The 13,403-nt window shown below is 38.1% G+C and overlaps 2 protein-coding genes across 4 annotated transcripts; both read left to right on the forward strand.

The window, feature by feature from the left end:
- Positions 1-1,431: 1,431 nt before the first annotated feature.
- Positions 1,432-8,966, forward strand: LOC131304632 (caffeoylshikimate esterase). Of its 3 annotated transcripts, none has more exons than XM_058331957.1 (9): positions 1,432-1,593; positions 1,739-1,929; positions 3,297-3,326; positions 4,938-5,064; positions 5,151-5,297; positions 7,147-7,277; positions 7,360-7,497; positions 7,710-7,808; positions 8,521-8,966. In XM_058331957.1, exons 1-9 carry the CDS (start codon positions 1,548-1,550, stop codon positions 8,755-8,757), a joined length of 1,146 nt encoding a protein of 381 aa, XP_058187940.1. In that variant the 5' UTR covers positions 1,432-1,547; the 3' UTR covers positions 8,758-8,966. The 3 variants fall into 3 exon arrangements, with proteins under 3 accessions (XP_058187940.1, XP_058187941.1, XP_058187942.1); XM_058331958.1 differs by having other exon boundaries at positions 1,435-1,616; XM_058331959.1 differs by having other exon boundaries at positions 1,435-1,616; positions 1,746-1,929.
- A 1,005-nt stretch (positions 8,967-9,971) lies between these two features.
- LOC131304635 (protein ABA DEFICIENT 4, chloroplastic-like) lies at positions 9,972-13,391 on the forward strand. Its single transcript, XM_058331966.1, has 6 exons — positions 9,972-10,286; positions 11,281-11,497; positions 12,286-12,386; positions 12,655-12,783; positions 12,888-12,976; positions 13,066-13,391. The coding sequence occupies exons 1-6, from the start codon at positions 9,990-9,992 to the stop codon at positions 13,214-13,216; spliced, it is 984 nt and encodes a 327-aa protein (XP_058187949.1). The 5' UTR covers positions 9,972-9,989; the 3' UTR covers positions 13,217-13,391.
- Positions 13,392-13,403: the final 12 nt, after the last annotated feature.

Below are 13,403 nucleotides of genomic sequence, written 5' to 3' on the forward strand. Positions count from 1 at the left end.
ATAACTTTAAGCCGTCTTTCTTTAGCTTGAGCCTCTCTTTTTTTACACAAAATCTATAAACACCACTACAAAAATTCCTAAAAGTAAACATAAAAATACGCAAGCTGTGTACCGTACACCCAAAGAATAAAACAAGCCATAAAAATTTTGTAAAAGGAGCCACAAAAATTCGCAATGAGGGTGTGTATCGGGGGTCTTTTCTATAACTTAATGCAATTCGAAGTCATATGATTGGCTGCGCGATGCAGATTCGTTAATTGTTGGATGGCACCCAAATGTGTTGAGAAGTTTAAGTCCCTCATCAGCTTCGAGAGACATTCAAGAAGAGAACGTGTTTGAAGTTTTTTGCTTGAATTATTGGCGTGCAAATTTGAAGTTTGAATTGAACTAGAGTACTCCTTTTTCAATCGATAAAAACCAAAAAAAAAGAGGCAACCACTCTTTTTGCAATACTACTACTTCCAAAATCTAAGCAAAACTAAAGAAGGAATCCCATGCAACTATTTCTATTTTCTAATACAATGAACCAATCTCCGGACCGATCTCTTCGCGTTCTATTGCATCATTCGCGGACTCATCAGAATCATGCACTCTTTAAAGCTTATCGAAACCATCACTCATACCAAGTTCACTGTGTATCGATTTTGGAAGTTGTTTATACTGATTTCCAATGAGTATTTAAGTGTGATTAGTGTTTTTTAATAAAGTTTTAAAACTACATTATTTCGTTCACTAAATTGAGCCCAAAAATGACAAACAAACTTCCGGTATAATAAGAAAATACATCATCATCATCATTACCATCAACCCCCCGAAAAGTTATTTGGTGGTCTTGTGGTACCACCACGTGGTACTCCAATATCCTTATCTCCAATATCCTTATCTACCGCACATTTCTGTGAAATCTAATACTAACAGCTCTTTTGGATATGTGGTTTTCAAGAGAAAAAGAAAAGAAATTGAGAGAGATTGCATTCTCTCCCATGTTTGGATGGCCAAAGAGGTGAGAAAGAGTGAGAGAGAATGTGAGAAATACTAACCCCTTAATGAGTCATTGTTGTTTCTCACCAAAAGTGGTGAGATTCGGAGAGAAAGAGAAAGAGGAAGTATTCAAAATAAGATGATGTGAAAGCCTAATCCTTTCTTTTCTTTTCTCATAAGCAAATGAAATCACAACCCTTTTCTTACATAAGTAGCCAAAGGGGCAGTAAGTGTATAAATTTCACAATGTGGTGGATAAAGATGATGGACACTATGTGGTGGTGTTCCAAGATCACGAATCCTCACAATGTGCTCGATTAAAGAGATGGAGCACTACGTGGCGGTGCTCCAAGATCACGAATCCCCACAGTGTGGTCAATTAAGGTGATGGCGCACCACGTTACATTGCCGCAATACCACCAAATAAAAACTCCAGCCGACCACAGAGATCGCATCTTCTTTGCCAAGTCACAGTCGTTCCCTTAGCTTACGCATTTCCCCTGTTTCTCTCTCTCTACTCTCTCTCCTCCCCCTTCCCTCCCTCCTCTAGACAGCATCTTATTTTAATGGCTTCGAAACCCACAAGTCTTCCCAGACGAACCCCGCTAACCGGTACATACACACATCTCTTACTGGTATGTTAAACATACGAAGGTTTTTACGCATTTGAACTCTGAAACAGAGACAACCGCACAAGTCATTGCATTCGCTTTGACTCCCTTCTCAGCTCTAAGTCGAATCGAATTTTTCCTGTTAGAATTTAGGGTTATTAGGGTTTGCTGTAAAATGGGGGAGAGAGCGGTGATTGGGAAGCCACCCAAGTTCAGAGGAATTAGTAAGGAGGTGCAAGAGCTATTGGAGGCTGACATGGACGAAGCACCCGCCAGGCGTCGCGCTCGTGAGGCGTTCAAAGATGTTCAGCTGTCGATTGATTTCTGCTTGTTCAAGGTACTGCGTTTGACTTCTGGTACACCTAGTCAGAAACATGTGAAATCGAATCTAATTTTGATCGGCGTTTCCAAACGGACTTTTTAGTCCATGTTCTCAAGGATTTCTAGACAGTATTCTCCTCACATATATCAACCAAACACATGTAATTTTCAGAAAGATGTGCAATTTTTGGATAAAAAATATAATACTTTCTGTGCAATTTTTGAATAAAAAATATAATATTTCCGTTCATAATCTTTTGAATTTTTTGCACCAAATTAAAGAACTAATTAAGTCAAAAAATCATATACGAAAGTATTTTGTTCTTTTGATCCGAAAGATTTCCCCTATTTTCACAGGGGCTATCAAAATGAGACGGAGGAAGTACCATTTAGCGGAAATAACTTGACAATTGTCGTTATCGTGTAGTCCAATAATATAGTAGAAACGCACTCTAAATTGTGAACATAAATTTTGCTGCGTCTATGGGAGATTGACTGCGTGTTACAGGGTTGATAATGGCTGTGATTTGAGTCATTGACCAGGGATTATTTACCCACGTGGGGAATGGGGAGAAATTTGTGCACGAGAAAGATGGAAAGGTCCAAAAGTTCAATGGACATTTAATAATTTGGAATCTTGAAGGCAACTTGGGGTTGTTGAGGAAATAGAGATTGGAGTGGAGTGTATTAATTTTGTTTACTGGGTAAATGTAATACGGTCTTGCTATTGTCAGCCCATTGGGCTGAAGATAAGCACACTAGAAGAAAAAGAAAATATGTATTTCTGTTTATTTTTTACACTTTTTAATATACATTCACACACCTACTATTATCAGCTCATGAGCTGATTTTAGAATTTTCCAATGTAATAAAGGATGTATGGGAAAGACAGAGGAAAAACATAATGTTCGGTAGGCGGTTGGGAGTAGAAAATGGATTAGGCTGGACTTCTCGAGCTCAGAGGGGCTGACCTCGTCCTTGAACTGAAAAGGAGGCACCTGAACCGGGTTCTACTTTATTTATCTTTCGTGAGAGTTCAATAATTTTGTGGCCTCACCCCACTTTAGTTCATGTAAACAATAATGAAAATGAGTTGAATGAATTTGTGATTATTGAAGGAGGACAAATTAAATTTTTGCTGTTATTTTGCCTCGATCTTTGGAAGAAGCAAGTAGAGCCTTAGTCGTCTTCGCTCCTTTTGGTCTTTTAATCATGTATCTCCTACCTCTGTGAACTTATCAATACTAGTTTTAAGTAAACTATGATGAAAAGATAAAGCTCTCAAACCTGTACTGCTTTTTTAATGTGATTTATCTCCACGCTATGGCTATGTAGTATTAATTGTTTTTTTTTTTTTTTACTGTTTTTTTTATGCTGTTACAGGTGCCATGTGATGGGCTGAAGATGAACGAGGTAAAGGTTTTTGTTTTCTATTTTGCTTTCCCTTTTAATATCGATTTGATCTGCCTAATGATGTGGGATTCAATGTTTCCATTTTTCACATGCATTTAAGTGAATAGCCTTTGCAGCTAACAACTGAATGTGTGTTGATGGACAAGCGATTCTCATCACTTATTAAAAGACTAGTGCTTGCCCGTGCCTACGGCACTATGCACTCCGATAGTGTTGTAGGCACGGGCATTTTTGTTTTTTCATGCCAACACCAGAAGCTAAGCAGTGGATAAAAAGAATCGATGGCATTTTTGTAATAAATTTGTAAAAGTGTGGGTGTTTTCTTAAGAGAGTTGAAGAGCACACATAAGCCCTTGGATCAAATGAATCTCAACCCTTGGATCAACTTGTCTTGTGTGGAGGCCCACACCCTTGTGTTTTATTAGGTAGATATTGTTATTTTGCTTGTCAACTCCTTCATGTGGCTTATGCGATTGGAGCAACGTCGTTATGTAAGAAAGAAACTCGATAATGGCAACTTGTGAAAAGCATCTGATGATGCAGCCTTCTTGGCTACAATATGTGGTAAAGCCCAGAAGTCTAATTACCGTTTCAATGACAAATGGACTTTCCTTCTAACAAGAAGGTTTAGACTACTTGGCTAAGGTATTGGGTGTGGGGGGGGGGTCACTATTTCAGTGCTAAAACTTTTTGAGAGCAGTTTCTTTGTGCATATATTACCAAATGTGAGGTTATCCCCAATTCTTCCCCCTCCCATACCCCCAGGCCCCATCAATTGGAGACGACATGAGTACTGTTGTTGTTGTTGTTGTATTGGCTTATGTCTGTTTGACCCCAAGAATTTTCTTGATTAGTCATCACTCTAGATTCACTCTAGATATGCGGGCAACTGAAATTCAGCAATAATGCGTAGCTTTTTGCGTGCCTTTTATTTGTTTGGATACAATGAGAGTGGCATCTCATGAAAGCAGTAAATGATAAGGGATATGCATTTGTATCTGCTATGCATTCATATCCACCAACAAACTCTCTTTCTCTCTATTTTTCTTTTTATAGATTTTTCAGAATGTTTTGTTGTTGGAATAAATTAAGCATTACTATTGTCGCGGGCAACCGGAAAACAGTGAGATATTTCTTTCTCCATTAAACCCTGTTTCCTTCTTTCTCTCCTACCCCTTGATTGTTACACGTAGTATTATTTTCGACTGACAATTTTATCAGTATTTTTTTACTGTTGTTATGGGAAACTTTATGTCTGATTAGTTCATGATAGTTGTAACTATAAATTTATTGTCTGTATTGTTGCCAGTTGCCAGCGCTCACCAAACAATGAAGGAGATTGGAAACCCTGGAAGATATTGACTGCATACACATAAGGAAAATATTAAATATGTAATTGAAATTACCATGAAAAAGTTTGGCTAGATCATAAGATGATTTACTGAAGGTTGATTTTTGGATTTTCAGAAAATAGGATGGGTTACCATCTTTTAAGATGGGACAGGTTTTACCATATGGGGAGCTTGCGCCAAATGCCCTAATAATGATGCAGTTGGTGTGTGTTTGCATGTAAGTTTATGGGGCAATGATCATTTGAGTTTCTTGGTGCAGTCATATGAAGTGAACTCTAGAGGCGTGGAAATTTTCTCAAAAAGCTGGCTTCCAGGAAACTGTCGTCCCAAAGCAGTGGTTTGTTATTGTCATGGCTATGGAGATACTTGCACATTCTTTGGTGAAGGCATGTAGTTCATATGATGAATTAGAAGTGATATAGTCATAGTGCGAGGTGAATGCATTGTGATAATTTTTTGTGATTGTCTGCAGGAATTGCCAGGAAGTTAGTATCAGCTGGATATGGAGTTTTTGCGATGGATTATCCAGGATTTGGTCTATCAGGAGGTCTGCATGGGTATATCACAAGCTTTGATGTCCTTGTTGATGATGTTATTGAGCACTTCTCGAAAATCAGCGGTATAGTGCCTAATAGTGTGTATTTGTCAATGACGTTTTATTGCTATTTGTTGTTTAAACCTTTATGATAGTTAGAACAGATTCTGTTAGGGGCACGACTACCGTATGAGTAACTCTTTAAAAGTACTGTACTTATTTGTTAATTGGAAGAAACAAGGATGACAATTGTACAAGCCCAACCAGCTAATTCCTTGGAGCTCTAAGCATAAAAAGATCGAAGGTATTAATTATGTTTCAAAGTTTACGTGTCCTCTTATTGAAGCTAAGATCAGACATTAACTTCACTTTAAAAAAAAAAAACCTTCACTCAGCCTTTCAACTTCTACTCATTATATGTTCTTTATATGCCTAGATGAATTTTAGAGAGTCTCCCTTATAAGCTGGAGGTTGTGCAGGGTCAACTGAAAAACATAAAGGAAAGTTGTAGCATAGGGTTCTTTATCCAAAATCTGAAGCCGGTGATGATTGGTTTTTGTAAATTGGTTTAAACGTTTAATAAGGATCAAGGAGAATCCACCATAAAAGTTAGTTCTGGAAAACTTTTTCAAAGGCCTTTCAGTCATACTTTGTCGCCAATATTTGGGAAGACAGACCTTGTATTGTTACTTTGCGAGCAAATTCATTCTATTTAGACCCATCAATTGCAAAATGTATGTAGTACTTTCAGAGCATGGGGGTTAAAACCATTATTGCAACATTGGCATTGATTAGGTTTGATAAACTGAAATGGTTTCTCCTATTATGTTGTCACCTTTTGTATCCTCATTATTGTCAGCATCCCATGAGTAGTTGAGATTGTTGTACTGTTTTTGACTCTCTCGCGTAGTTCAGAGGAGAAGGATTAGGTGACGTGATTACTTTTTGTTCCACTTTTTATTCTGGGGGAGGGGGCTGGATGGGGAGTTAGGCAATGATTTAATGGCTTTATTGTTGGCTCCCCTTCCCCCTTCTTTGATAGCAATGTGCCGTCGCTGCAGAGCACCCGCCAATAGGATTTAAGACTACTTGCCATGTTTAATCTTGTATCTCTCTCTTGAGATATGTTGCATGGTCGAATCAGCCATATATATATATATATTTATTTATTTACACACACAAACACATAGAGAGAGAGAGAGAGAGAGAGAGAGAGAGAGAGAGAGAGAATTAATTGCTGAGATTTGAGCACAGAAACTAATGGGTGATTCTCCAAACTTATCCGTGCTAGGCATAGATAGCATCACTATATTTGAAAGGGGCATATTTTTTTATTTAACCTAACCAAAGCGTTAAATACGACTTAAGATCAAACTAACATTTAGCAAAAATACTAGTAAGTTTCATTAGACATTAAGTATGTATAAGACTCTCTGAGACGCCGACGCTCTCGCACTTGTGATATTTTTAATATTGTTGCCTTCGCACACTCGCTCTCGCACCTGCACCCGCTTCCTCTTTTTGTGATTTAGCTATTATGAAGAATCTTACCTCGCCCCCACAGTTTATAATTGTTGCAGAATGCGGGCTACTCTTGCCACATGCAGTGGATAATACCATTGGAGCCTCCACTAGACTGCATTTAAACTTTGGTGTGGTAACAGAAGTTGTGCGGCTTTTTTGACAAATGGAAAAACTTGCAAATGAATCTAGCGAGAAGCATACTTCTGAACCATATGCTTTAATTTTTTAAAGAAAGGGCATAGTATGTAAGCCATAGGACTTTTGATGTGAACTAGTGTTCTTAAGAAAATTCTCTCACTGGAGATGAATGCTGGCTTTGTTATGAGCTGTTGTGTTGTGCACAATATTCTTTCAGCTGTCAGTTTGATAGTGCTTAATCAGAATGGTGGTTTTGATGTGTTGGATGCAGAGAACCCAGAATTTCTCAGTCTCCCGAGATTCCTGTTTGGACAGTCGATGGGTGGAGCAGTAGCTTTGAAGGTCCATCTGAAACAGCCCAATGCATGGAATGGAGCCATTCTCGTTGCACCTATGTGCAAAGTATACGTTTGAACTTGCTTCTGATATTCAACCGCTATTTCTGGGATTTCAGCAATTTATTAGCTAGAAGCCTTTTGTGTAGATTGCAGATGATGTGGCGCCACCATGGTTATTGGCACAAATCCTTATTGGCGTGGCTAAATTTCTTCCAAGGCAGAAGCTAGTTCCGCAAAAAGATTTAGCTGAGATGGCATTTAAAGAGTTGAATAAGAGAGAAATGGTTTGTTTCTCTACTTTTTTTTTTCCTCTAATAGATGATTTAGCAAGTCTGGGGTTGGGAAATGTATGATAATACGTTGCTGTTATTTTTGCCCTCTCTAACTGCCTCGCACTGTATTTGGTCCTGCATATCCTTTGTGCAGCTATTAGTATGGTTCCACTTGCAACTTCTTATGTAATTATGGCTGAAGTATTTTTGTTTTCTGAATGCAGACAGCGTATAATGTCATTGCTTACAAGGATAAACCACGTTTGCGGACTGCCGTAGAGCTTCTAAGAACAACCCAAGAGATAGAACGTCGATTGGAAGAAGTACGTCACTTCCTACTCTATTTCTCTGTATGAGAGTCTGATACTGCACTACAAACTACATAATCCAATTCCTATTTTAGCGTAACTTAGTCATGCAAAAGCACACAGGCATGCCAGACATACAACATATTCACGTCACAACTAGACTTGAATCTTACACCTTGCCGATGAAAATTTCACCCAACTCTTATTCAGAGTTGATAGACACGCTCCAGCTCCCTCTTTCTGAGCTAGTCGAGCAGGTGTTAGACAGGAAATGTGACTATCCCCTCAGGGTTTCTGAAGTCTTTGATTTGTAATGCTCAGTCTTATTACATGATGTACTTAGTCCCGTAAAACGTAATTGTTCTTCTTGGTTCATTTCAATTTTTTACTTTTTTTCCTCCTAAGTTCTCTCTCTCTCTCTCCCTCTCTCTCACACACACACACACAAGCACCGATACGGACACAGACACGCAAACATGTCATTCTACTAAAAATTTATTTATGGAAACTTTGGTGACACGTTGAATAGAAAAATATGCAAATAAGAGTAAAATATTAAATACTATAATTTAAGCACATCTTGCTGTAAAAATATCTTGAATATCAACATAGACAAATTTAGTCATGGAAACTTTGATGACAAGTTGAAATTTGATCATGGAAATTAGTTGTGGAATATCGGTGTCCATATGTTCAATGACTCAGATGAATGTTTACGCTATTGTAGGTCTCTCTGCCGCTATTAATTCTGCATGGGGAGGCTGATATTGTGACTGATCCATCAGTGAGCAAGGCTCTGTACGAGAAGGCGAGGAGTTTAGATAAGAAACTTAATTTGTATAAAGATGCTTATCATTCCCTTCTTGAAGGGGAGCCGGATGAGACGATAGCTCAAGTATTCGATGACTGTATTTCTTGGCTTGATGAGCGTTGCGGAAAGACGAATGGAACAAATGGTATTTGACCCGCCACTCCTATTGTTTTGAGTACCAACCGTGTAAAGGGAAAAATAAGAAAAAAAATGGAAAATAAATAAAAGGTCGGAAAAATAGAAGATGGAGACAGTTTGATGGTTTAGATTCAGTTTGTGCATTACAGCTGAGAACTATGTATACTTGGATGAACAGATATTTATTTTTGGTAATGCATTCTTCAATTCTTGCTTTTGGGTAATTCAACGAAAATGCATTCATTCATACACATGTTTAACCATGTTCATGACTAGGGTGATGTAAGCGTTGGCTTAATCAAAAGCACAAGCAAAAAACAAAATCAAATTCCTATTTTTTGGACCGAATCTGGTGAATACTTTTATTTTTCTTGTAAGCTAATTACAAGTGGGGGAGAGAGAGAGAAATTAAGCTACCCCAGGCTCGGCCTAAGGGAGAGGTCTGGATCTGGGGCTCCAAATCTTGACCCAAAAAGAGAGGCTTCTGTTAGGAGTAGTTATATATAGGAGTAGTTTTATATATATATATATATATATATATATATATATATATATATATATATAATATTTGTTTGTAACATAAGTTGTGTAAGTCTCCTTAGTTTAGTGATATGATGAGTATCAATCCAAACGTTGTGGTTGGGTTTGCTTCTTGCCCTGACCTTTTAAGTTTTTGTCAAAAAAACAATAGCTTTGTGGGGGTTTTCTGTTGCTACTGAGTTTTGAACCTGTATGAAAGAGATATGTAGTCTAATATTTTTATATATTGAAATTATCTCTTATTATTGTTTAATTGTGAAAAAATTTAATACCCCACTTGATAATTTGGCCTAATACCCCAAATATATTGGGTCGGCTCTAAACTATTTCCATTTAAAAAGGAATTTTTAGAAAAAAGAAGGTAGTTTCAAGCTCAAAAATCATGTGTTTACGCAAATAATTTTCCTACAATATGATCTTGTTTGATAGATCTCATTGAGATCTTTTAAATTGTGTTAAAAAATTTAAAAATTATCTTTTACGAAAATTCTGAAGTGATTTTGGGTGTTTTGTTAACGCCTCTAACGATATCGAACGAAGCTCATTTTTTACAGAGACCTTAAACGACCTATTTTGAACAAAATGAGCGGCTCCGATCATCTTTGCGCTACCCGAGGCGGGAGAAAACGGCCGCTGTGCACAGCTGCTGTGCACGTAGCACAGCCCCGAAAATGAACGAACCACTGATTTGACGTCCGTGCAAGGTAATGGTCACAGGTGAACAAAACTCAACTCTACTCATAGAGAGAGAGAGTTGCCTGCGTACGCCACCGTCGATCCATGTCCTCCTCTCCCGTCGACATCACCGCGTGTCGTGCGGTGTTTGTACTTCCTCCTGCATCACCATTATTATTGCTTTCTCGATTCCCTCATATATTACTCCAACTCAACCGGATGAAGAATCTCTATTGTTGCTGCTGCTTTTCGCATCTGTTCAGTTTGTTAGTTTCCCACCGGAAATGGCCTTCTCTCCTTGCTTTCCTCCTCCCCAATTGTCACTTGAGGTATTGTTTTTTCTCCCCTCACGTACATGTATTTGGGTTTATGATGATTTGTGGTTTTCACATGGGTTCGTATACTTTTGATGGAAAAAATTTCCGGGTTCAATGTAGTTCTGATTGATTGGAGTTGGTTTTACGCAGTAGCTAGGTATGTGGCCATTTCTGTTCATTTTCTGGTAGATCTGAGATGGGTGCTTTTGGATTGGTTCTTTCGATTGCTGTGTACGTTATTACTAATACCAGTTGGGTTATGACTGACACTTGTTCTAGGTCAATGCTTTGTATTAGCATTGAGAAAGTTACGAATTAATTACCACCTTTGTCCCTGATTCATTTTTTAAGTGACTCATATCAATTCTTTGTGTTCAACTCGATTGTGCTTTTTCTTTTGATAACCGGATGTCTGGGTCAGCTTGTGTACACGTCAACTAATTCCAGGGTCCTGAGGTTAATGACCTGGCAAACCCTCCGGTAGCCCCAAGATATGGAATGTTTGGCTTCCGTTAGAATTCGAACATCCTCATGGAAGACAAATACTTATTTGTTTTCTCAAGTCTACTTGGCCAAACCCCTAGGGTTTCAACTCGATTGTACTTGTACATGAATTTTGTGAACTTGTTAGTAACTAAAGGGGGGAAGTGCAATGGGGAATTGCAGTTTAAGGACAAACTATCTTTTCTAGATCGGAATCATTAAAATGTCAATTGAATCATATCCATGTTTATTCCTATTTTTACTTCTCTTTGATGATTTACAATAGGTGTCCTGTTAATTGCTTGGTTATAAAATTTAGAATTGTCGGTTAGGTTTTTCTCTTTTTACAGTTACTTGGGGTAATGCAGTCTAAGCCATTGGGTGTCCCCCTAGGGGATACAGAAATGACTGTTTTTCATTGACCTCTATGTACTTCTCAAATGATGAAACAATAATTTGGTTGTTTGTGTAATCACGTATACTGAACTATATTTACCATATTTCCAAATACTTTTGCTTGTAGATAAACCGTTCAGTGGTTGTTTCTAGACTGACCTGCAGCCAAAGATTCACTTTTGCTCTCAAATGTACCAAAGCTGAAATTTATGGCCAAGGAGTTCCTGTAAGGATGTCCAAGCTACTCGGCGACTGGAGTTTCATGGTTGGATCAACTATTAGCATTAGACCAAATGTGCGGATATTCCAACCTTACAGAAGGAGCTGTATAGTGCGTGCTTCATGTAATTGTTCCTTATACCCCTTATTCTTGAGTATGTGTATTTTGAAAACCAATGAAGCTCATTCAGTTCATATGGTCTGGTTTCTATTGTAGTTGTAACTATGTTAATGAAAAAAACTGCAAAAGAATTTGATGCATGTGTAAGAGATTGTTGAAAGATTATGCTCAGAAACCCTTGAGTACCCACCTAAGCCACACTTCACAACAAATGCAAGCCTTAAAGTGATTTAAATCATATGAAGAGAAGTAGCAAAATTTGTTACCAGTCTCAAACTTGGGCTATTTTTGGGGGATGAGCTTATTAAAGTTTGCTGTGTTATGACTCAAAATTCAGGTGAGCCGAAACCTGGAACTTTATGATCCCATTGCATTTGGCACCTATAATTCATGTCTTGAAAATTTTCTGGACTTCTCTGATTTAGGACCTTTTACATTTAGGACCTTTTAGTTATACTTCTCAAATACCTGATTCGTTACACAATCTCCAACTGTGACTTGTGGTAGAGTGAAGTCCCAAGAAATGGTTGATTCCTCCCCCACTTGATAGTAACTGTTGGGAGAATGCTAGTTTGGCTGTTTAGGATTTGGATCAGTGGATTATTTTCGACCGAAACCCCAGTAACATGTGGTATTGTGCCTTGTGTCTATCATTTTCGACAAAATATTTTAGATCCTTGCTTCCTGATGTACTAGGATAATAGATGCTTTTCACTCTCATACTGTGCTTAGATCTTCCTTTCAGTATTCATTATATCTGAATACAGCTATCTGTTTTCTCTCCTGCTGCAGGGTTGGCAAGTTCTCAAATTGCTAGTAGTGTTTTTACATTGGGTACAGCAGCAGTTCTTCCATTCTATAGCCTCATGGTTCTGGCTCCAAAAGCTGAACTGGTAATGTTTCCTTGCCATTGTGACACCTTCCTTCTAATTTTCGGCAGTTTCATTTCCAGTCGTATATACTATTTTAAGCTCACAATAAGGCTTCCTCCTGGTGTGTTAGCATTCATTTGAATCTATCAATGTTCAAGCACTATAGTCGTTTTGCTTCTAGATAGTTGGGTCCTATAATACTGTATAGTTCTATCCATTGACACGGTATATTGCTTTGCATTATATCTTGAACTATGCCACTTAATGATTTTTTTCACTTTGAATGCAGACCAAGAAGTCTATGGAAAGTGCTATACCTTATATAGTGCTCGGACTTCTGTATGCATATCTCGTGTACTTGTCTTGGACACCTGACACGATACGGCTATTGTTAGGAAGTCAATATTGGCTGCCAGAGGTGTGCATTCTACTGCTGTATACAGATTCAGTGTTTATTTCAATCTTTCGTTAAGCTAATGATTATAGTACCCGAATTCATTGACTCCTGTGTACTTTTTGCAGCTGTCTGGTATAGCAAAGATGTTCTCCAATGAGATGACGTTAGCTTCTGCATGGATTCACTTGTTAGCTGTTGATCTCTTTGCTGCAAGGTCTCTCTCTCTCTCTCTCTCTCTCTCTCTCTCTCTCTCTCTCTCTCGTGTGCATGTGTGTAAACACCCTACTATTTGTGATTAAACAGGCAGGTTTTCCACGATGGACTGGAGAGCGAAACTGAGACCCGACATTCAGTCTCTCTCTGCATGCTTTGTTGTCCTGTTGGAATCGTTTCTCATGTGCTCACCAAAGCGCGAACCAAAAGTTCCAGAAATTCTAAGCACAATGTGCAATAACAACTTGTACTGAAAAGATGGATCTGTATTACAAAAAACACATTAGGAACAGTAGATTTTTCATGAAGATTGATATTCTACAGATTCATTAGAATTTCACAAGGCACTTGTTCTATTTGCAAGGACGTTTTCTCCGTGATTATTTTTCATTATCACAATGGTCAACTTTTGTCTCCGTTTGGGTTCA

The sequence above is a fragment of the Rhododendron vialii genome, chromosome 10a (genome assembly GCF_030253575.1).
Source record: "Rhododendron vialii isolate Sample 1 chromosome 10a, ASM3025357v1".
In the NCBI taxonomy this organism is placed as follows: domain Eukaryota; kingdom Viridiplantae; phylum Streptophyta; class Magnoliopsida; order Ericales; family Ericaceae; genus Rhododendron; species Rhododendron vialii.